Raw genomic sequence first — 24,873 nt, 5'->3', positions numbered from 1 at the left:
TGAACTGATGCATATTCTGTCAGGAGAACCTTGTTCCAATAATGTTTCTGTTTTTTTTCTGTTCTCTGGCAGGATATTTCGACAAGGTAGATAGTTAGGTACACTCTCTCTCTCTCTCTTTGACCCGAAGAAAGGATCCAATGAACATTATTATATTATTCGTTCGATTTACAAATTCAAACATGCTGGTAGACTCTTGGAGTAATTAAATTGCTGTGCACTTGTTTCTTGATTTTTCTTCTAAAGACAAAAACCCTTAGAATAAAAAGGAAACTTATGTGATGTTATGTCCTCCTTTGGGCAAGAACCTTTGATGGGTGGTCCAACAAGGCTTATGCACTTTCTATAGAGCCTAATTGAATTTGTTGATGTTTTCCGTAAAGAAATTCTTCTTTAATAAACGAAAATTGTAACGATTCTTGTTATAAAACTTGTATACATTTCAGACAAAGAACAATCAGGAATTCTAAGGCCAAGAATATAAGATTGCTGAATATAATGAATCACTTGATAGAGTGTTTCCTCTAGGAAACTTACTAACCATTCTAGTAGTTAAATTCATGGAAGCAAAGATAGTTACGCACATAAGATTTTGAATCTTCTGAAACATTTTTCGTGGGAACTATTTTAAAATAGGTTAATGATTCTTATTAGATGAGGAAGCTTTTAATATTACGAAATTAAATATAAAGTCGATGGTTTATTCCATAAAAAGCATTGCATTTTATTTAAACACAGCGTAAGTAAATGATATTCAGTGCAAATTCAGTAGAGATTAAGGGTGTTTTTCTGAATGTAAGACTCCACATAAGATCGTTAACGTTTGGAAATAATGAACTGCGAGAGGTGGATCTGAAAATTAAATTGAATTGAACGAAATAAGAATAACGAACTTCGGATCTGTACGTGGAATGTTAGGTCAATAAACAGACCACGTGCAGCCGAACAATTAGCGGAAGCACTTAACTGCTGCAACTGCCGGTCAAACTCAAATTAAAAGACAGCGTCTATTTGGTAGGGCATTTATTGTTGGAACTAGACTAAAGCAAAAAGTCTCGAGTTTCAACAGTGTGAATCATCAAGGCTTGGTTTGCCAACATAAGCCGCATATGCGCGCATTCCCCAACAGAAGAGAAAAATGAAGACACACAAACAAGGAAGTACTGTGAGAAGATTTGACGTTAGACGGCTACAATCGCAACAGACTGCCATGTCCTTTTCCGATCGAGTTTCCAATAACCTCTTAAGAGGTCCTATGCTGCCTGCATTAAGCATTGAAAACCAGTTGCAACATTGCTTTGCAGCCATCAGAGATGTCACCTCTGAAGTGCTAGGTTTTGCACAGACATACATGATCTCGAGCTCTACGAGCAGAAGAGGAGAGAGGAACTCCGGCTTCATAGATGGAAAAAAGTGAGCATGAGAATCGAGTGATCATATATATAGAGGGATGTCACAACAGAAATAAGCTTCGTAAATTTTCCCAAAAGGTAAGAAAAACAAAACCTTCCAAGGGTACCAGCCACGAACCATAGCCTGTAAGGACGATCAGGGGAACATCGTTGTAGAACCGCATTCTATGTTGACAATATCAATACGGAAAGACGCCAACTACAGAGGCATCAGTCTCCTGAACATTGCATATAAGATACTTTCTGCTGTATTATGTGAACGTCTAAATCTGTTTGTCAACAACCTGATAAGTCCTTATCAGTGGTTGCTTCAGACTGCGACAGATCTTGGAAAAAAAACAGGAACTTCGAATCGATAGCAACCATCTGTTTATCGATTTTAAAGCCCCGTATGACAGCATCTATATGAAGAGCATCTCACCGATACATTTGATGTCAAAAAAGGTTTAAGACAAGACGATGCACTGTCTGCGACTTCTTCAATATCGTTTTGGAAAGAATTGTGCAAAACTCAACCGTCAACACTAGAGGCACAATCTTCCAAAGGTCCATTTAATTACTCGGATACGCAGATGATATTGACATAATTGGAAGATCAAAGCGTGATGTCAATGGAGCGGTTTTGAGCATTGCGACGGAAGCGAAGAAGATGGGTTTAGTGGTCAATGAGGGCAAGACCAAGTATATGCTGTCATCAAAAAAGGGCATTGAACAACGACATCCTGTAAAAAACGTCACTAAAGACAGCTATAACTTTGAGGTAGTTAAGAGCTTTTTCTATCTAGGCTGATATCAATCGAAGAATAACTCTTGCAAATCGCTCCACCTTTTGACTTAGAACTCAATTGAGTACTCTCTGGAGCATATAAACTCAACATCTATAAGACTCTCATCATCCCGGTTCTCATTTATGGCCCTGAGGCCTGGACCCTGTCAATGAATGATAAGAGAATCTTAGTAAGCTTCGAGAGAAAAATTCTTCGGGTTATTTTTGGTCCCATCTGCATAGATGGAGAATGGAGGAGAAGATATAACGACGAACTGTACGGGCTGTCAAGCGCCACTGACCTAGTTAACAGAATTAAAGTGCAACGATGGCTGGGTCATGCAAAGCTAATGGACAATAACACTCCAGCTCGGAAGGTCTTAGAAACTAACCTCGAAGGACGGGGCAGTAGAGGAAGACCGCGAATCAGGATGGTACATGCAGGTGGGTGAATACCTCAACCAACTTGGCGTGCGAGACTAGAAACAGTTAGCTATTGACCGATCTGGCTGGAGACGCTTGTTGTTTGAGGCCCAGGTCCGCCCCGGACTGAAGCGCAACCTTTAGTAAGTAAGTATGACGATACTAAGCTTTAAGATAGTGTAGCCTTCATATTTGACAGATTGCCATGAAAGATTTTACTTTAATTGTCATCACTTATCTATTTGTATAAAAGATTTAAACTACCTATCAGTTATTCAATCTTAAAAAATCTGAAAATCAAGAATTTTCAGGAATTTTGAAAAATAGGATTATTAAAAAAATGTTCAATTACGACATAATAAGAACGATTGTACAATTTAGCCGTCCGGATTCGATATAAAAACTGTAGGTCCCTTTGATCCTTGAAACAGGATTGTTTATGAGTTGTAAGTCACTTGGCCCTGGTTCCTTATAAGCTATTGTCCCGCGCTTAATTTATGTTTTATTTTAGATTTTTTAAAAACTGTATTATCCGATTAATGTCTCAGTTACATATTTCACGTTCAATCTTTGTTCTGAGCTCGTCGGCTTGTTGCCATAATCCAATTTCTTAACTGATCACGTTCATCAAACTCACTCTGTAATTAATCGATTGTAAGGTGTGCTGTGTGGTTGGGGGTGCCATTCAATATGTGGTATGTGAAACCACTTGTCGTTCAAGTCCATATGTTTCAATGCGGACCAAAAATAATCGGTAATCTTGCGCGTAACACTGGCAGGAACGTAACGATAGTTATCGTCAACGAAAAGATATGGCCCAATAAAAAATGCCGGAATGCAAACCGCACAGTTTGATCTTGAACGATTGTAAACTAAGACCCATAAGCAAAAACTATTCTTGAGAACGACGCGTGGAATTGACCAATTTGGACAGTTTTCTTTGGGCGCTATAACGGTAGCGATATTTTCGACACTTTGAACAACTGGTTATCATATTGATACGGAAACATTACACAATTAATATGTAGGCTCTAAATTTGCACCAAACTTGTTACTGCCTGCATATAAGGCCGAGATTACGATCGAAAATTGAAGTTCATGCTCTTAAAGTCGCAGTATTCAGCTCATCTCCCATATCATTTCACAAAGGCAGTTCGGTGACTAGGCCCCGCGATTCCGTCGTACAGCCTAAACCATTGGGTAAATTAGGTTCAAGTTTGGGAAGTTCTAGCTTTTAGTTTTAATTTAATGCTAGTAAAGTTTTTTTAATTTTTTTTTAAACCAAAAATAACAGTTATCACAATAAAATCTCTGGATTAAAAATTAAAATTTGAATTTTTTGAAAAACATTCCCATAGATTTTTATTAAATTTTCTAAATTATTTTCTAATTTGGATTCTATCAAGATGAAAAGAAAACATTTTTGCATTGCGTCCAAAGAACCAATTTCGTGTTTTTTTAATTTTCTCAGGAACTTATGAACTGATTTAAGTAATTTTTGTCTGAACAAGATTTTAATAAAATTTTCTAATGAAATTCAAATGTAAAACATATATAATTAAATTGAATGGCACTTAAGTTTTTGAAGATAAACTTATTTTGCAGTTAAATACATACATTCATATGCTATTAAATTTTAAACTATAGGAACTATTTTAAACAGATTATTTGCAGTTTATTGATGTAGTACTTACTGCGCAAGCACGAAATCTGCAAGAAAAGAAATAAATTGTTGAATTAATTGTTAATTATAAGTTTTATTTTTAGTGATAATTTAAAAATACTTTTAGTTTAAAAGAATACTTGTTTGTTTTTAGAATATGAAATCCTATCTGAATCAATATCTACCCGAAATTTTAAGCATAATCAGGAGGCGAATACGCATAGAAAACTTGAAAAAACATAATAAGGTAAAAAGGACAGTTTTTGGAAATTATAGAATTTTCTGTGAAAGCGTTGGATTTTCATAATTTTTTCATAAATATGAAATAAATATTATAAGATGGGCATTAAAGTTATGTATCATATTATGAGTCTGTAATTAATTTTTGTAGTACATATTAGAGGTCTTGGGTTCAATCCCTGCCTATGCAACATACATTTTTTTCTCTGGCGCTGCCTCTTGGGAGGAATTGATAAATCCTCTAAGATCAACTACTGCCATGATATGTGCCTTCTCAAACCAGTGCAGTCGTTCGATTCGGTTTAAAATTGAAGGTCCCCTTTTTAACTTTTAAAAATTATTTTTTTTTAACTCAATTTATGTGTGTCTTGTTTATTTAATACATTTTTTACGTGGAACCTAAAGGTGTAGAGATAAAATTCATAAAGTATAAATTTTTCTTTAAAAACGTTAACATTTATTTTCTTTTAATGTACCATCAGTGAGCCTATTTCAACTTCATGGAACGTTTTTAAAAAGTTCTAGATGTTCATAAACACTCTCAGAGAACAAGTTTGCTTACATTTTATTAACTTAACTTGCCTTTTTAAAGTTGATGGGACACTCAATTTTTTTGTTTTAATATGGATACATTACGCGATTTAAATGATATCATCTAATAAGATTGTTTATTGTTTTTGAATAAGAGCTAATATTTGCTCCAAATCAATATAAGTACACAAGCAAATCTTGGAATTAGAATTTACCGGGTTTAAACTTTTAATAATATCTGAAAACTTTGTCGTTAAATTATGTTAGGGAGCAACTTTTTCTTTGATTTAAATAATTTTTATCAAATCAACCATTAAACCTACTTATAATGCAAATATTGAAAACATAATGATCAAGTTCCCTTAAAATATAACATCAATCATAGCTTTTTGCTAATTAAACAAAAAACTTTTCAAAACTAATTCGAATCATCAGTGCCAGTCTTATCTCGTTAGCTCTTTTCTCCTTCTCTTTCTCTTTGTTATTTTCAGTCCACTGTCTAGGTCCACCCACTCTAAACTCTGACCTTTGAACTCGTCCAAAACTTTGCTTATTACAATGAAAAATCATCACTCTATATCTGTCTATGCAAATTAAAGAAAGATACTTCTCTGATCCAAACCATCAACCGCACTTCTTAAGATACGCAATTGAAAAACAAAAAAAAAAGCTTCTGAAAAAACTTTGGCGTCTCTAAATCCACTTCTTATCATCGCTTGACAGTTGATTAACAAATTTTAAAAAAAGAAGTTTAAAACAAACAGACACAAAAAAAGGACATTTTAAGTGGGAAATTGTACTATAGGTGGGTAAGATAAGTTTCAATTCGTCTGCAAGAAACTTTTGCTTTAGCAGAATTCTAACAAACCAAAAGGACACAAAATTCCTTTTAAACTTAACTTAAAAAGTCTCAACGAGCGACGATACGAGGACGACGACGCTTATGCTAACGATTTACCTTTTTATCTCCTTAATATTGGACTCTTACGAATTCGGTAAGAAAACACACACACAAACAAAAATAGAATAGAAAAACTCTTAATTTCTATTTTTAATTTGCGTGATTATCTTCCACTTAAGCGATGTCTTATCCAAGTTCTTTTTGTTTTGACTAAATTTCTATGTAGAGAGAAAGAAAAAAAAAAGAAACGTCTTCGTTTTGAACAACTTAAGACGATATAGACGAGAGTTGAAGAAAAAAATAACTCGCAAGGCAAAATTTTCCAAATTCCATTAAGGATAATAAATTTTGTAAGTGATACCGAAAAAGATGAGAGGAGAAACTTTTTGCACTTTTCCCAACCACCTCGCCAAAAACCCCTACCCCCTCAAACATCATTTACAAACAAACAAACAAAATAGACACACAAAAAATAAACGTCAAGTATAAGAGTCTGTGCCATAAGTTCCACAAGCTTCTTTTCACAGTGTTTCGAAGGACGGGCTTGCAAAGGTGTAGCACAGCATATACATACTTCCATCTCGTTTTAAACTTAATTGCCTTACTTCTTAGTCGTTTACTTATTCCTGCAGATTGCAATATGGGTCCCCTTCTTGGTTCTGGTTATACGAAGACGCGACGAAGATATGGTGTAACACACACCTCTTCTGATAGTTTAACTTTTCTTAATAATTTCCCTATTTACTTTGAAGTGAGGCGGATTTACAAGAGATATACCTTGCTTGGTTGGCCCTGGAAGGTAAGACGACTTTTGGGAGTCTTGGTTCATTAAGACGAAATATTTGCGAAAACTGTTTCGATTTTAACGTATGTATATAATCATTTCCATACCCAAATCAAGAATTTCCCAAACATCTTTCTCCAAAGGCACTTAAATTACCAAACAAGTCCGCTCATGGCTTTTGTCTGTCGTATGCTGATGGTGACTAGTTAACTCCTTCGTGCCATTTGGAGTATGGATTTTTGTTTATAACTTTGTGTAGAATTGGTCTTATGCAAAGAAAGAAGACGATCCGATCACAATGCAGAAATTTCAGCCTTCTATGTGGCCTCGAACTATTAGAGTTGAAATTCTGCCACCTTTAATTTTTGTTGTAATTATTAAAGCCTTTCTTGAGAAGTCTTTGCGAGAGATATTTTGTAGAGTTGTGTTTCTAGATACACAAAGTAAAATAGAAAGCTAGGAGTCTCATGTTATTGAACAATCATTTTCATTTGTAAATTGAAGCTCAAAACATGTCTGACAATTTGACCAAAAAGGAATCTCAACTTTTAGATACGATACGTCAACAATTTCAAGCCGAAGGTGGTGTCTATGATGAAATAAAATGTCAATTGCAACATCGATTAGTGCAAATGATGCGTGGAAATGAAAATAAAACCGATGTTGATGATAAAGCAGCTAACAAAAGAAATCATAAGAATGAAAGGATCGTTTTGGTGAATCAATTAATTATGGAGTATTTGCATTGGTATCAATTAAATTATTCGGCAGAAATGTTTGCAATGGAAACACAAATGGATTGTAACAGTTGGAATTCTTATGCCAATCGAGAATTAATTGAGGCGGCTTTAGGGAAATTTCAAGAAAAAGAAATACCTATTTTATTAGAAATTGTTTTGAATCTGTGGAAAAAAGATCAAGAATCACCAGCTAAACCGACAGTTTCAAAAGCTTCTTTGAATTAGAGTTGTAGATTATTTTGAAGTTTATTAAATTAATTTGAAATGGTATTGTGTGTTGTTTTTACTTTCTTTTAAGTTTGACCGATTACATTATTACATAGGTTATGTTTTCTTTGAGGATCTGACAGTGATTGCTTGGCCAGCATGTTTCGGAATAGTGTGGACTTGGATGCATTGTCACCTCGTGAATCTCGTGTGCATTATGTCGTCCTAAAATCCAAAAATGGGCATCATCGCTAAAGATGATTTCTCGACCAAACTTGGAATCAACATCCAACTACTCTAAAATGTACAAATTATCGAGCAAACGACGCTGTTTATGGTCGTTCATTTTTAGCTCCTGTGGCAGTTGGATTTTGTATAGGTGAAGTTTCAACTCACGACAAAAAATTCCCTTTTTACTGATCTGTGAAAGGGCAAGTTCTTCTGAGCGTCGCGGAAGTAACGAAGCGATGAAGTTTTCGGCAGATCTTGTGTCTTGTTTAAGTACGGGGGTTGGCTTATTGTTCACTGAGCCGTTGAACTTAAAAAGATGACTGTTGCGGCTAACCAATAAAAGTTCCAAATTTTTAGCTTATGACTTTTCTTTATTAAAGAATTCACAAAATACGGCTTTAAATTTCCGAAAAATATGTTAATTATAATAAATGAAATAAAAATTTTAATTATATGTCCGTTTAAGTCCTTGCGCAGATTTTAAAAAGAAATATTTAAAGGTTAGGTTTTAATCAATGTGAATTAAATTTAACTTTATAAATAGCGAGAGCACTACAAGTACAATATGTTCGATTCTTTCTTTTAAAGTTGGAATTTAACGTGGAGCATTGCCAGGACGGACGTCTTGTTCGGATTATCAATTGCTAGCTGACCCACATCGAGAACTGCTAACCTGGTGGCCGGGCGCGTGTAGACAACATCTTTTGTCTTAATTACGTCCGACAGTACTTGGCCATCTACGCTTGGTAAAGTTCTTACTACTTTCCCTCTCAGCCAGGGATTTTTGGGACTATTTTCATCTACAATAATCACTATATCCCCCACTGCTAAAGGTTTTGTCTCAACGAACTACTTGGACATCATAGTCAACGTAGGTAAGCCAAGAAGGAAATGATTTGGTGTTAAGGCATCTTCAGTTTCGGTATCGGCCGGAACATAGTTCAAAGGGCTAGAATTGATAATATGTTCGACTTTGGCCATCATAATTAGTAGTAGCTGATCTTTAGGATTTCAAGTAGTTTATATTTGCCCCAAGGCTTTTTTAACTGAGCGAACCAGGCCCTCCCAGCTCACTCCCGTATGAGGGGAAGCTAGTGGGATGAATTTCCAATTTATGCCCTGATTCATGACTTTCTCCTATAGATCGTTACTATTTGATAGGCTAACAACTGCATTCCTAAGTTCTTGGTTTTCTCCCTTAAAATTAGTGCCGTTGTTATTCCATAGCTCAACAGGTTTGGTTTTTCTATAACAAAAGCGTTTAATCGCGAGGATACAGGAGTCGCTCGACAGTCAATGTGTGACGTCTATATGGATGGCTCTGATAGTTAAACAGGTAAATAGAACCCCCAAACGTTTCTCCAGACGTCTCTCCACGGCGACAAACATAGGGCAGAAGTAATCGACGCTGACATAAGAAAATGGATTGGTAAATGACTTGAATCTTGCAAGAGGTAGGTCGGACATCAATGGAGATTCAGGTTTGATATCCAAATTTGGCACACTTAAGAGGTATGATGGTATGAAGAATATGTGACGGATTTCGTTGACAGCAGTTTCAGAAAATCTATGCTGAAATTTTTCGTGGTAGTCTTGAATTATGAGAAGGGTAATCCGGTGATTATAAGGCAGAATGATAGGTCTTTTGCAAGCATTGTTGACGTGTTTTGCTTTGTCTATACGACCTTTAATTCTAATAACATTGTTTAAGTCCATGTATGGGCTGGTCTTATGCAAAGGGTTTGATTTTTCCAGTACAGACCACTATTTTCAAAACAATTGAGATTGACAGAGTCCGTAAAGGAAGTTTTCCGCAGCAACGATTTCTGTTGCATTTAAAGAGACATCCTCCAATAGTTAATTGCTCCACCTTGCGAGTTTAATAAAACGGACCACATATGCCGTTGATCTCTTAAGTCGCTTCCATTTAGAAAATCTCTCACAGTCAACGATGTGTGATGGATCGGCGATTTGATGAATAAGTACCCTAGCCTCTTTATCAAGTTGAAGATCAAGTTTTGTATTCCATTTTGTGGCCTCATCGGCAACATTTTTACCGGTAAGAATCCATTGCCATTCTTTGGGATTAGATTCTTCTAGAATCTCACCAACTCTAAAAACTACGAATTGTTTGAATCGCATACAGTCGTTCTTCATCCAGCTAAGTGCGGTTTTCGAATCCGTGTGTCCTCTTTTGATCGATTTGGCCAACCTCCAAGTAGAGCAGCTCCTAGTTCTAGAAGTGGAACGGATATAAGTTTTAAGGGAGAGACTTTTGTTCTGGAGGCTACTAAGCTACATTTGATTTGTTCCCCCTTTACGACACCCAAATAGGCAACTGCAGCATACGCAGACTTGCTTGCATCTACGAAGCCGGTGGACTTAATAATAAAACGTTTAATAGTCGACTTGTAAGGACGGCCATGTACCTCAAAAAAAAAAGGTGCAACGCCCGCACTGTCCTACTTAAGGACACCCATTTTGAGAATAAAGTTTTATCATTAAAGCTGAAATTTGACATAATGAGTTGTTTTTAGTTACTATATAGATTTATCAAAACGAATTCTTGGGATACTGAAAAAAGAATTTGGATTGTGCAACGGTACCATGCTTTGCATTTGGCGGGAGTTTGGTGAAACTATCTAGGGTCGATGGACAACTATATTCAGGCTAGTGAACATGTTTGGCGTATCTGAGAACATCGTACGAAGACCGTACCATCACAATCGTCGCAGTAGCATCGCGATACTAGCAAATCCAAACGTTTCGGCTTGATTGTTGGGGCAAGTGGAGACGGTCATTACAGCGGAGACTTTAAATTGTTTCCATACGACGTTCAAATTACAAGCAAGTTAAAACCTCTGGATTTTCCTGTTCGCGAATAATTTTGCCAAAAAATGATTGCAATGGCCGAAGAAGACAAAAAATTGATTAATTGTTTATTTAAGCATGATGAGGCCCATTTTGGCCTAAACGCGATATAAAAAAGCAAACTTTCCGTATTGAATGAATCAAATACAAAAAAGCTCTATGAAAGGGAATTGCATCCAAAACGAGTAATTGTGGTGCGATGTTTCATAAAACTGTATTATCGGGCCATACTTCTTTGAAGAAAACGGTGTAACAGTACTTGTTAATCGGAATCGTTATTGAAAGATGTTGAAGACGTATATCATTGAACATCATTTAGTTTCAGCAAGATGGAGAAACTGCAGATATATCCAGAGCAGTTATGGCAGAGCTCCAACGAAAGTTAAAAAACAAATTTAATTATAGGAACTCAACTTTTCGCTGACCCGACTGCAAAAGACTTTTTTATGGGGTTTTGTCAAGCAGGATGTGTACAAAACCAAACTCAGCCGATCTAAACTTCAACCCTCCAGGTCGCAATGATCAGGTGCAGCATATGTGTGGGTGAGCGTGGAGGTCATTTGCTTGCCATGACCTGTCATTGTGACGTAATACCAAATTGGTTTAAATCAAACAAAAATCAAAGAAACTTTTTTTTTTTTAACCAAAGGAAAACAAACAAAAATTTGTTGGCATCACAAAAAGCTAATAAGAAAAATGGTTTTGACTTGAAAAAGGAAAAAGATTGACTTCAAACGCTTTGTCTTAAACAAAGTGTTGTTATTAACATTTTTAAAGATATTTTGAATTATCAAAAGACGGTTCAGAAGGGTAAGTATTCAAAGTGGGTCGCATCACAGCCTTTTTTTAATTATTAGAATGCCAACCCTGCATATTCACCCAAACATTTATCCTTCCTAACGTTTTCAATTTTCACTACCAGTGATATTGAAAATTAAATATTTTTAACTCATTGTATTGTCTCTCCTTTTACCTTTTAAAGAAACAACTCGAAACAAACATAAACGATTTTTAAAACAGGATTATGTTAACATTAGGTCAAATGTTGACCATCTAAATCTAAAGGTGGCTGAAATCCTAGTCTGGACAAACCCTCAAAATTGTACACATAACAACTGCAATCTCCATGGTTCACCCATAGCTACCTCGCCTGGACAAACAATCGCCAATCCAAATATGTGCTGCGCATATGCATGCGGTATTTGCTAAGCAACCGATTGCATTGAAGGAACCACAACAACACAAGACAAGCCAAACAGCAAACAAACCTTATTTGTTAAATTCACCATCATCGTCGTGGCCTTCGTTGTCGGGACTTAGTGGAATAGAATACATAAATCCTCAAAAAATGGTAGGAATAAATACTAAAAATCATATCCATCCCAAGGTATAAGTCCTGAAACTCCTTCACTATTCGCAGATCCTTTCTCGTGGTAAAACGGATTCGGCCAACTCCCGGCACATCCAAAGCGCAACCACGGTCCAACAAGCGAAAAAATCCCTTCCAACGTTGGAGGATTTCATTTTGCAACGTGACTATACAGGAGCACGGGCTTTCCTTGAGGTATACTAAACGACTAGATTCCACTCTAAAAACGTATTCTCAATCACTCCCACTGCTTTTCATTTCATGTTGACTTGTCTTTTTGGTTGTGTGAAAAGTTCGGTAATGAAGAAGACGACGATGAACGTAAACTCCTAGCTGACCAATGGATTGCCTTCTGCAGCTTCCACTTGGGTGACTATCAACAAGCCCTAGATCAGTATAAAACCATAAAATCCTTGGAGCTACTCAACACCATCAACGATGTTAATCTGAATGTCGCTGTTTGCATGTTCTATTTGGGTATGTACGAGGAAGCCCATCAGATGATGGAACACATCCCGAATACGCAACTGAAGGTGCGTCTATTATTCCATTTGGCCCACAAGTTCAACAACGAAGAACAATTGATGGCATTGCATGAATCACTGCAGGATGTTGTCGAAGACCAACTGAGTCTCGCATCGTTGCATTACCTCCGGGCGCATTATCAGGAGGCAATCGATATTTATAAAAGGATTCTTCTCGATAACAAGTGAGTTAGAGTATATATGCATGGTGGTGGGTTAGTATTAGAGTATCTATTGTGTATGGCATCAGCAGGAGTTTACGTAGGTAGACCGAGTGAATTCCGTGTTGCAGATTTATCTTGACGCACAGTAGGGTGTATTTTACAATTTAGGTAGACGTTGCCGCTGCTGGCTGGAAGCTTGTTTGGGGCGATGTACCAGGTATTCTTGTTTTTGATGAGAAAGAACTCTCAAACTATAAGTCACCAAGTGCTTCTTCCTCGAATTTACGAGAATTCTTACGGTGCTTAGTGTTCACCAAGTTTTAATTCCACTATAGAAAATCGTGGTATCTGTGAATAGTCAAGCATTCACAAATCTTATCAAAGTGCGTATCATATTATAACTTCCCACACATTTACGAAATTTGAACTTTTATGTAAAAGATGTCCTTTAGAAAGGAGAAGGAAATTAATTGAAAGTTCTAAATCATAAGGTTATATCTGGTTCGCTCCTGATAAAAGATCACATGGAAGTTTTCTAGCTTTCTCTTACTAGTTTATGTTTCATTTTCTAAACATTAAGCCAGGGTGATGATATTTTCTGATATTTTTTTTTGTACGAGGCTGCGGTAGACTAGTCGCTGTCCAGGGTTTTTCTCAAAAAGGCAAAGAAAAAACTTGGGTTTAGACTTCTTAAAACCCCGATTTTATTCCTTTTAAATCATAATCAACAATTGCTTTGAACTGTTATTAGATGGTATTTGAAACACTTTCCATAAAAAAGGTAAGGGGCTGCAGGTTAGGAGAGCACAAGCCACGACACTAGGCTTGACCGAGTTACTCTTAGGTGGTAACCACGGAATAATCGGTTATGATTACGTTCCCTGTTCCTAGCAGAGAACTAGAGAGTAACAGGTTGGTGGTCGTACGGTGAGATGAAGTAGATGGCGGAATAACCAGAACTAATTTCAAGAAAAAGGTAGGCATGGTAATCGGTTGCGATTGCATTTCCTATTTTAACAGAAAGCTAGATTTATAATCGGTCGGCTTAAAAGCCTTATCCATTGTACACTTAGCAGAAATTAACCGATTGAATAAACAGGGACAGGGAATAGAGTATTTTGGGAACCAATGATTACGAAAGGCCTTTCTCTTTCTCTTTTAAGGTACCCAAATTACGAAAAGGCAAAAAATTCGCCTCATGTGAAATACCCCGTGAAAAGTCACTGTTAAGTTTTATATATCTAATAGTCTATTCAAGGCTGAGGAGATTATTTCAATAACTTAGTAGCTATGCATACAAATACAAATTTGTTAAATAGGCCACTGTCCTTAAGGTAAAGTTTTGAAGGTAGTATGATATTTTATCAATTCACCTCAAGGATATTTGAAGTTACATTGTAATTAATCGTTCACTACTGCAATTACAATTATCCCAAAAAAGTTTGGGAGTTTTGTGAGGTTTTTTCAAAAATCAAACCACAAATTAACATTAACTCCCTTGTGAAATTCACCTTTCTTGTCAGTTGGTTCTTGTGCAATTTGCGTTTGTCCTTCCGTTTTGGCTCTATGTGCACTCTCCGACGACTGTTTTGTTTGCACTATACAACATCCATCATGCATACTATACTACACCTTTAACGTTCGTTCTTCACATCTTTCCAAACCAAAAAAAAAATAGAGACTACTTGGCACTGAACGTTTATCTGGCTCTATGCTTCTACAAGCTAGACTACTATGACATGTCCCAGGAAGTGTTGGACGTCTATTTGGCCAAGCATCCGGACAGCACAATTGCCATCAATTTGAAGGCATGCAATCGTTTTCGTTTGTTCAATGGACGTGTCGCCGAGCAGGAGATTAAGAACATCGCCGACAATGGAACATTCGGCGCGGACCTCATCAAACACAACCTAGTGGTGTTCCGGAATGGTGAAGGTGCCATGCAAACGTTTCCTGCCTTGTTGAATATTGTACCAGAGGCACGATTGAATTTGGCCATCTACTATTTGCGTAATGGCGATGTCCAGGAGGCTCATAGTCTTATGAAGGAGATTCAGCCGACAGTACCGCACGAGTACATCCTTAAGGGGGTTGTTCATGCAGCTTTGGGCCAGCAATTGGGTTCCGTAAGTGTAAATTGCTTTTCAGTTTTATTTTTATTTTCATTTTTTTTTTCTGTTTGTCTCATCGAGTTTTTATTTTTTATTTCTCTTCCATTCTTTGATCCTGATCCTGATTCTCATGGAAATTTATATAGAAGGAACACATCAAGACAGCCCAACAGAATCTCCATTTGGTTGGAAGCTCAGCAACAGAATGCGACACCATACCCGGCCGACAAAGTATGGCGTCGGCATTCTTTCTCTACCGACAATTCGAAGAGGTCCTTGTGTACATGAATTCGATTCGAAGCTATTTTGTAAACAACGACACATTTAACTACAACTTTGCCCAGGCCAAATGTGCCACGGGCTATTATCGAGAGGCCGAAGAATTACTGGTGCATATTACCGATATGGATATAAGGAATCAACACACATACTGCATGGTCCTGGCCAAGTGTCATATTCATGCCGGACATCCGGAACAGGTAAATAATAGGTATCTGCTCCTACGAGTATGCATTGCATTGCAAAGTCTTGTGTGATGTATGCGAAATGCGTGGTCTCACATGGAAATTATTTTGGTTAATAGGTGTAAGCTTAAGGAAGTAATTTATTGAATGTCCATGCGGGTAAATTCAGATTATAATATATCTATATGTCCTTAATGTGTGTCTTGAAAAGAGAGGAAACAGGTGATGGGATGCCTTTGCCTTGCGTATGATGGCTTATTGCATTGAACAAATCGGAAGTTGTTAAGACATTAGAAGATCTTTGCTTTGATGGTCAATAATAATTATTTGTATTTGTTCGCTTAAAGATTAGGTATAGGAACATATGTTTCAGTTGGAAATTACACATTTGGAAATCCTATACTAAGGAGGACCAATGCTCCGATATGAAGTGCTTTTGAGATTTTCCTTGTTTGGGAGAGTTTCACCAAATGTGGACTCAAATGGTCATGATGATTTAGACAAAAGTTGAGAGTTTCAATTCTCAACTTAATTGATTTTTGTCGGGTTTTATAGTAATTTCCATTAAGGAATTAAAAGTTTCTTGAAAAAAGATAGCGGATACAGGTTTTGAATAATAGCTTCTAAGCTTTTTTTTCTGCTTACTCACTTAAGTTGACACTACAGTCCTGTGTGAACTAGGGCCTCACTCATCAAGCTTCCCCATTATACTTCGGTCCCTTGCAGGATGTCTCCAGTTTCTCAGGGCGAGGTTAGTTATGCGTACCACCTGATCCGCAGTGTTCCTCTATTGCCCTGTCCTGTGGCCTTGGATTCGAAGACTTTCTTTGCCGGAGAATTGGTTTCCATGCACTCTACGTGACACAGCCATTATAAAGAGACAGGACTTTACTGCTCAATGGCTTTAGTGTTGTTTGCTCCCTTTATAGCGGAACCCAAATCCAAAGTCCTTGACTACCACAAAGTTTCGGCTGTCGATGTTGAAATTTTGACGGAAACATCTCGGTTGTAAGTTATTTCTTGATCTCACAAAAGCCTCATTAAGTTATATGCATATGCAAGTAGTTGGAAAGATTTTTGAAAGTAAGTGCCTTTAGTGTTGACGTGAGAGCTTTGCACTATTCTTTCAAGGACGATGTTGAAGAAATAACATGATAGGCTTCAGAACAATTTTAACCTTAGTAGAAAGTTCTTAAAATTTGTTTAACTGAAATTCTTATTTGTTTCAGGCTTGGAATCTCTTCATAACTCGTGACACAAACTCCGAAGCATTTTTGCTTCTTCAAATGATTGCAAATGAATGTTATAAGTGTGCTGAATTTTGGGTTGCAGCGAAAGCTTTCGATATGCTAGAAAAGTATGATACCTACTAATAAACGTTATTTTCTTCAATTAAAGGTGAATACATATGTAACTTATGGCCTTTTTTTATTCACAGATTAGATCCTAGTCCAGAACATTGGGAAGGTAAACGTGGAGCTTGTGCTGGTACAATTTATGCTATTGCTGCAGATACAGATCAAGGAAAACCACCGAATGGTGTCGCAGACATAATATCACTTCTTCGTGAATCAACAAATCCTCAAGCTGAAATGATGATGAAGGCTATAAGGAAACATTTAAATGTTTTGAAATAAATTGTAGCCATATTGAATATTCATTTTTGTCTATTTTGTTGAATTTGTCGGTGGTTTAAATTCAGAGTCTTTAGTTTTCCTTTTGCCAGGTTCCTCCAAGATTTGATATCTCGTCATTCAATTTATCAACTCAAAACTCAAGTGTGACCATTAGAAAATAGAGAGATGACAAGAAAGAAGTTGTCGGTGCACATTAATTGTTAATTCCTGAACTCCACAACGATCGGGGAAAATAAAGTGTGGTAACATTCGCGTAGTACGGCTAAAAAACGAATCTCCGTGCCTGACAATACGTCCAAAGTTGTTACTTAAGGGTGTACTGATGAGCATTACAAGAGGCGTGAATTGCTTAAGGGGAGGAATGCAAACTGGATTTTTCTCTAGAGCATAACTCATACCAATAAAGCAAAAAAGCTGAAATAAAGAACATTTCGACGGTGTTTGAAGTGCCGTAAATGATTAAAGATAAATTTGAATGCTAGTCAAGTTAGTTGCAGGAACAACAGCCAAAAGATATAAATGATACTCAAGCCTCAACGCATATAGGTAATATGTATATAGAAGCCACAAAAGAGCGGGAAAACAAATTTTCGCATGGTTTATCAGTATTTTTGGTGCCATTGGAGATGCACATACCAAGAATTTGGAGTAGTTTCCTTGATGCAATTGCTACCCATGATAGTGTCAAAGGTGGTTTATTATATTTTAACGACTGAATTCAACTTTGACTTTACGACGCATTAAATTCTACTCGATTTCCCATATAATGAGCTTATTGTGCTTTGATATTGGAGATTCACATTCGAAATACAGGGTTTTAAATCTAAAAACGAAAATGAAAAGATGAGGGTATCATAACCAGCGAAGCAGGTATGCAAATGGATTAGAAGATTCAGACAGACATCACTAATACAAATGAGAAAGAAAGTTTTGGAAACAGAACAGAGCCATGGGGCACACCAGCATTTAATTAATGATTTTAAGAATTGAACCCCTCTAGAACCACTTTTATTGAACGGCCCGAAGGTAATTTCTAATCAATGAAGGAGGGTTTTGTCAAAACTGAAGGCACGTACTTTTGATATAAGGGCCTGATACCAAACTTTATGAAATGCACTTGAAATGTGGAGCCTTATTTCCATTTTCTTGGTTTATAAGTACTCATTTGTGAATTCCTTCTGGTCTTTGACTCATCGCAGATTTGAATACTTCTATTAAAGACTTAAAACTTCATATATTTTCTTCAAGATTCAAAAGATTCTTCCAAAAACTCTTAAATACACTTCTTTAAATACTTCTTTATTATTACTTAATTCAAACTTTTTCATTCATTTATAAAATGATGAACAGTAAGTGTGTTTCAATACAAACACTAATTGCACCAAACGAACTTATAAAATCTAGTTTGTTGAAAATTTGAAAATCTCATTTTGAAAACTACTAAAAGGTCCAATATAGAACCTTCAATTACAACTAAAACCCAAAATAAATTTACACAGCCAAACCAAAGGACCCTCAATGTCACTCTAGAACCACCCACACCCACATCCCACCAAACACCACCCACCAAAACCATCAGCATCATATTCCAAAATATTAAAGCCTTATGACGGAGTATAGAAAAGGGCGCCAAGTAGTAGAGTTGTAGACATAAAAGGCAAATGGAGAACTTCAATTTTCAGAATTGACACAAAACTACTCCTCCTGTCGCGCGGCTCGCAGCCCTCCCATGCCCTTCAAATTTTACCTACATTCATATAGAATTGGCATGGAGTATGGTGAAAGTCTTTATTTCTAGAAATTTGTCTGTTCGTCGTCTGTGCACTGGATCAAAGTTCCTAATGCAATTATGCACTGGGGATATGATTTCTCTATCAAAAAGTTCACCGAGCAAGGATTCTCTGTGTGGGCTTAGCTGTTGGGATGGGCAGACGCAGATTGGAGGGAATGTCTGTGCAGTTGGCACTCGGCAATCCTGCGAAAGGTAGGTAGAGGTATATGGTGGATTACATTGCTCTTATTATTTGCATTTTAAATAATCCACCGACAGATTTTCGTACAGCAAATTTGAATTAGAATTCTGAACTTTTCGTCCTTTTGTCCGCCTCTTCGTATCTTTCTATTCATTGTATCCCACCACCGTCCTACTGAAGGACCGACACAACCGACCAACCAAACGCCATCATTCATTAGAGATAGAATGTAAATTTTCCACATCCTGCGCCAATCGATCGGTTCGCATAGCAGCGAGCTTGTCAGACAGTCAGCCGAGGAAAGTTTTTGCGGCACAGACGTTTCTTTTGTGTGAAACCGGATCCCGTAAAGTCCTAGATACGAGTGCCAGTGCAGGCATCGAACAAAAGGACACACAACCCGACAAACCCCATCGACATAGACCTTATAGAGATGAAGGGCAAGGGAGGGACCATTGAGAATATTTTATTAAATCATGTGAGTATGTGTGCGATGATTGGTAATTGTATCCTATTGTGAATATTTTTGGATGTTATTCTGGGTGAATCCAGTTTCAGGAAACAATGAATCCTTTTCCGTGTAACATGTTTATGCAAATTATGGTATTTTCCAATATCTAAAGGGTTGTGTGTGTCCTGAACCGATACCCCCGAAAACTCCTCCTCGAAAAATAAGTCAATAAAAATGATTGCACCTCGAGGACCATTCTGCTATCGAGCGGTAGGGAGGGAGGGGTGTGTGTGTGTATTTGTTAAACTTTTCTGAGTTTGGCTTTTCAGTTTTGGTATACAATGCATTTGGGGCCAATTTTATCCCGTCCAGCTTCGTAGTCGTAGTTGCGTTGTAGTCGTCCTTCTCATCCTTGTTGCCTCAAAACTCTATGCAAAGTTATTTTCATTCAGTTTTCGAGGAAACCAGCTGTAGCACTAGCATCATTACTGGGAGTAGCTGTGTAACGAAAAGGACTCTTCTACCACGATTTCCAAAAACGATTTCGGAGTAATTTTCAAGTTGGTCACAGGGGGAACGAAGAACATTTGAAAATATTCTAGTTGTCCCGAAAAAGTGTCGTTTTATTGAATTTTGAATTCTTACATGTTTTACCATCACGACCTCAACCACTACCACCTCCCACCTAACCGCCTACCGACGACCGACGAATTTTTGTCATTTGTACCCGAAGGGAAGGAAGCCCAAGCATCCAATAGATATTGTTCAATATTCTCGAATGAATTGTAAATTGAGATTTTACGGTTGTAAGGATCCGAAATGGCAAAAGGAAATGGATCATCGATTCTATGGTCAATTGGTTGGTTGAATATGCGACAAGATTTTTCTTTTATAGTTTTCCCCTATACACCCGTTTTTCAAATGACAATGACGACATCCGATGGGGTTTCTTTTCCTAGTTGTTTTTTGTGTTATGGGATTGTGTCCCAAGAGCATAGGTACACAATGGGTATTTGATAAAAGTTAATTTTGTGCGTTCGAGATGAGTTGGGGAGGATTTTTGAGATCTTTTAACTAAGGGGGAAGGTTATACAATATTCGTTGGTAAAGTTCAACAACAATTGGATTTGATTTTATAAGTTTTGTCAGATGCATTTTTAAAAGATTGGTCACACTGATGGTATTTTTCAATACCTTTGATTTACTGGAAAAAGAAGATTTTACTAAGCATACCTTTAGTAGAACATTTTTTTTTCCTAAAAAAACACACGGAGTCTAAATTCAACCCTGGAATTAAATTCAAAATCATATAAGAAATAGATTTAAAAACTCGTATAAGTGTGTTCATTTTCCAATAACATTTTTCGTAGAAAAAGAATGCACAAGAAATTTATTTCAGGAAAAAGAAGAATCTCAAGGCTTCAATATGAATGATAAATGAAGTTCTTCTGGCGAAATCTGCATGAAATAATACATATACATACCTTTTCAAAAACACTAATATTAAATCTTTGAGAATAATACACCAAGGGAATAAGATGTTTTCTTCAGCAGATAGAATTTCATGGATTTGCTGTCTCCTCTAGCTGTGATTGATATCAGAAAATAATACAGAGTAGGTAGTCTTATTAAACTTAAACCAAATAATGCTCTCTGATTTGTTCGATTGTTTTGTATCTCGAAAAAGTGATACTGCCTAGAAAGTTTGTTCTTCAATAAACCTTCAAATTTCTATGTTTTTCAAAACTTCAAATGCAACTACATATTTCTCATTGGAATGCTGGTGGGTAAAAGAATGGGATTTAACAACTTAAAGCCTGTTCAGCTTACTGAAACACCCTTACAACTTACAATTCTCAGAAATGCCACTGTATTGAAAATTCCAAAGATGCACAAGGAAAGGTATTTGCATTTTACAAGCATTTGCATTTCGGGTTACAGGCATTTTCAACGTTTTGTCGTATGTGTCCTCGCCCGTCCTTGGTAACCGTTGCATTATTATTATCGTTCTTGTATTATGATTTTATGGAGGCAATTTATTATTTGCATTCCGCTTGCAGGTGCCTTTTTATTGCATTTTCTAAAAATGAGTTATGATCTACATTCGGAGTGGACATTTGTGGTTGGGGTAAGTCTAATAATTGAAGGTCCTTTTATAGAACCCTGATGCCTGATGCAATGCATTTTATCCCTATGATTCATTCTTTTGTCTGCTACCACTGCCACTGTGCACAACTTTCGCCTTGACTCAGAGCATCTCGTAAAGCAAGCATCTTGTGAAAATGCGAGGGAATAACAATTATAATCGGTCGAGTCGATTTCATGGATGCACAATGCACATTTTAAAACTTATTATTTATGGCTTGCATAACATTTTGCAATATTTGTTTCGAATAAAAAAAAAGATGAGAAGATACACATAAGGGAGAGTTGGTATGCCTGGATAATAATATTTATTGTTTGTTTTAGAAGCTCTGCGATAAAGTACTATATGGTCTTCTTTTTGTCCTTCAGGGCATTTTGCCAAACAATAATGTACTTATATTAAAGTCAATTACATTATATTACTTAAATATGCAACGATAAGGACTTGAAATGCACTTTTTATCTGCCAAACAATTTGCACAATTGCATTTAATTGCTTAAGAGATAAGCAGCAGAGAATCAGGAAGAAATTTGAATTATAACATTATAACTAAGAAGATAACAAATAATGAATTGTTATAAAGTAAACATCTGAATACTTTTAGGGGAAAGCGAATTATAATTCTATGGGTAAGTTTCAACGTCTGTATCGATATATCGACCCTTATTCACAAAAACGATCATATGCGAATCCATATCCATATCCATATCCATATCCATATCCATATCCATATCCATATCCATATCCATATCCATATCCATATCCATATCCATATCCATATCCATATCCATATCCATATCCATATCCATATCCATATCCATATCCATATCCATATCCATATCCATATCCATATCCATATCCATATCCATATCCATATCCATATCCATATCCATATCCATATCCATATCCATATCCATATCCATATCCATATCCATATCCATATCCATATCCATATCCATATCCATATCCATATCCATATCCATATCATATCCATATCCATATCCATATCCATATCCATATCCATATCCATATCCATATCCATATCCATATCCATATCCATATCCATATCCATATCCATATCCATATCCATATCCATATCCATATCCATATCCATATCCATATCCATATCCATATCCATATCCATATCCATATCCATATCCATATCCATATCCATATCCATATCCATATCCATATCCATATCCATATCCATATCCATATCCATATCCATATCCATATCCATATCCATATCATATCCATATCCATATCCATATCCATATCCATATCCATATCCATATCCATATCCATATCCATATCCATATCCATATCCATATCCATATCCATATCCATATCCATATCCATATCCATATCCATATCCATATCCATATCCATATCCATATCCATATCCATATCCATATCCATATCCATATCCATATCCATATCCATATCCATATCCATATCCATATCCATATCCATATCCATATCCATATCCATATCCATATCCATATCCATATCCATATCCATATCCATATCCATATCCATATCCATATCCATATCCATATCCATATCCATATCCATATCCATATCCATATCCATATCCATATCCATATCCATATCCATATCCATATCCATATCCATATCCATATCATATCAATATCCATATCCATATCCATATCCATATCCATATCCATATCCATATCCATATCCATATCCATATCCATATCCATATCCATATCCATATCCATATCCATATCCATATCCATATCCATATCCATATCCATATCCATATCCATATCCATATCCATATCCATATCCATATCCATATCCATATCCATATCCATATCCATATCCATATCCATATCCATATCCATATCCATATCCATATCCATATCCATATCCATATCCATATCCATATCCATATCCATATCCATATCCATATCCATATCCATATCCATATCCATATCCATATCCATATCCATATCCATATCCATATCCATATCCACATCCATATCCATAACCATACCATACCCATATCCATATCCATATCCATATCCATATCCATATCCATATCCATATCCATATCCATATCCATATCCATATCCATATCCATATCCATATCCATATCCATATCCATATCCATATCCATATCCATATCCATATCCATATCCATATCCATATCCATATCCATATCCATATCCATATCCATATCCATATCCATATCCATATCCATATCCATATCCATATCCATATCCATATCCATATCCATATCCATATCCATATCCATATCCATATCCATATCCATATCCATATCCATATCCATATCCATATCCATATCCATATCCATATCCATATCCATATCCATATCCATATCCATATCCATATCCATATCCATATCCATATCCATATCCATATCCATATCCATATCCATATCCATATCCATATCCATATCTATATCTATATCCATATCCATATCCATATCCATATCCATATCCATATCCATATCCATATCCATATCCATATCCATATCCATATCCATATCCATATCCATATCCACAAAGAGTGACTGTTATCTCACTTGGTGGCGATGTCAATTGGCAGCCAAGTTCATGTGATTTGACACAATTGGACTCCTATATTTGAGGTTATTTGAAAAGATGTACGTCGTAAACCAAGAGGTAAAGCAAGAGATAATTCGGCACCTCAACTATGCCTTAGTGTAATCGAACCTGTTGAAATAGTGCAGCCGAGGTTACGTTGGCCATTTGGAAGATATTTTGTTCAATACGAATTGAACCAAACCAATATTATTATAACAAAATTAACAGCAGCCCTTTAAATTTTATCACCCTTTAGTATCCATTTCCTGGTGGACAACAGTGTTTTCAAGAAATCTAGTAAATAAAATTGTTATTTAAGCCCTTAAAATATGTAAATAATATAAGTCTCCTTTACAGGACATTAAACAACATTTTTAAGCGGTAACCCAAAACTTGTATTTATGTTAAGTGTTTTATCCACTCCCCTTTTAGAACTAAAATCTTTGCAGAATTTAATAAATAAAACAGAATGGTTTTTATTTTACCCTAATTGTCCCTTCTTTGATTTTTTGAAAACATATCCAATCAATGTTCAATTTAAATGTCCTTAAATCATGTTTATTTTTCGATTCCAAGAATAACAGTTTTTAACAAACAGGACCAGGGTAAAAGAACATTTAAAAAAGGGATGCTAACCTTTCCCTTTTTGCTGTTTTTGAAAATTTAGATAT

General features: G+C 36.2%; 2 protein-coding genes across 2 annotated transcripts; both read left to right on the top strand.

Moving 5' to 3' along the window:
• Positions 1–7,152: 7,152 nt before the first annotated feature.
• LOC129942611 (uncharacterized) lies at positions 7,153–7,730 on the top strand. Its single transcript, XM_056051627.1, has one exon. The coding sequence runs from the start codon at positions 7,233–7,235 to the stop codon at positions 7,683–7,685; it is 453 nt and encodes a 150-aa protein (XP_055907602.1). The 5' UTR covers positions 7,153–7,232; the 3' UTR covers positions 7,686–7,730.
• A 4,213-nt stretch (positions 7,731–11,943) lies between these two features.
• On the top strand, positions 11,944–17,057 carry LOC129942361 (intraflagellar transport protein 56). Its single transcript, XM_056051258.1, has 7 exons — positions 11,944–12,120; positions 12,190–12,333; positions 12,432–12,847; positions 14,505–14,952; positions 15,084–15,416; positions 16,631–16,758; positions 16,840–17,057. The coding sequence occupies exons 1-7, from the start codon at positions 11,959–11,961 to the stop codon at positions 17,036–17,038; spliced, it is 1,830 nt and encodes a 609-aa protein (XP_055907233.1). The 5' UTR covers positions 11,944–11,958; the 3' UTR covers positions 17,039–17,057.
• The last annotated feature ends 7,816 nt before the right edge of the window (positions 17,058–24,873 follow it).

This window comes from Eupeodes corollae, chromosome 1 (genome assembly GCF_945859685.1).
Source record: "Eupeodes corollae chromosome 1, idEupCoro1.1, whole genome shotgun sequence".
In the NCBI taxonomy this organism is placed as follows: domain Eukaryota; kingdom Metazoa; phylum Arthropoda; class Insecta; order Diptera; family Syrphidae; genus Eupeodes; species Eupeodes corollae.
This window is presented reverse-complemented; position numbering and strand designations above follow the sequence as displayed.

Bases quoted from the DNA above. Each gene is read 5' to 3' on its own strand.
- LOC129942611 (XM_056051627.1), top strand. From the start codon at position 7,233: ATGTCTGACAATTTGACCAAAAAGGAATCTCAACTTTTAGATACGATA.
- LOC129942361 (XM_056051258.1), top strand. From the start codon at position 11,959: ATGCATGCGGTATTTGCTAAGCAACCGATTGCATTGAAGGAACCACAA. The intron at 12,121-12,189 runs GTAGGAATAAAT...CACTATTCGCAG, and splicing joins ACATAAATCCTCAAAAAATG to ATCCTTTCTCGTGGTAAAAC. The intron at 15,417-16,630 runs GTAAATAATAGG...TATTTGTTTCAG, and splicing joins ATGCCGGACATCCGGAACAG to GCTTGGAATCTCTTCATAAC.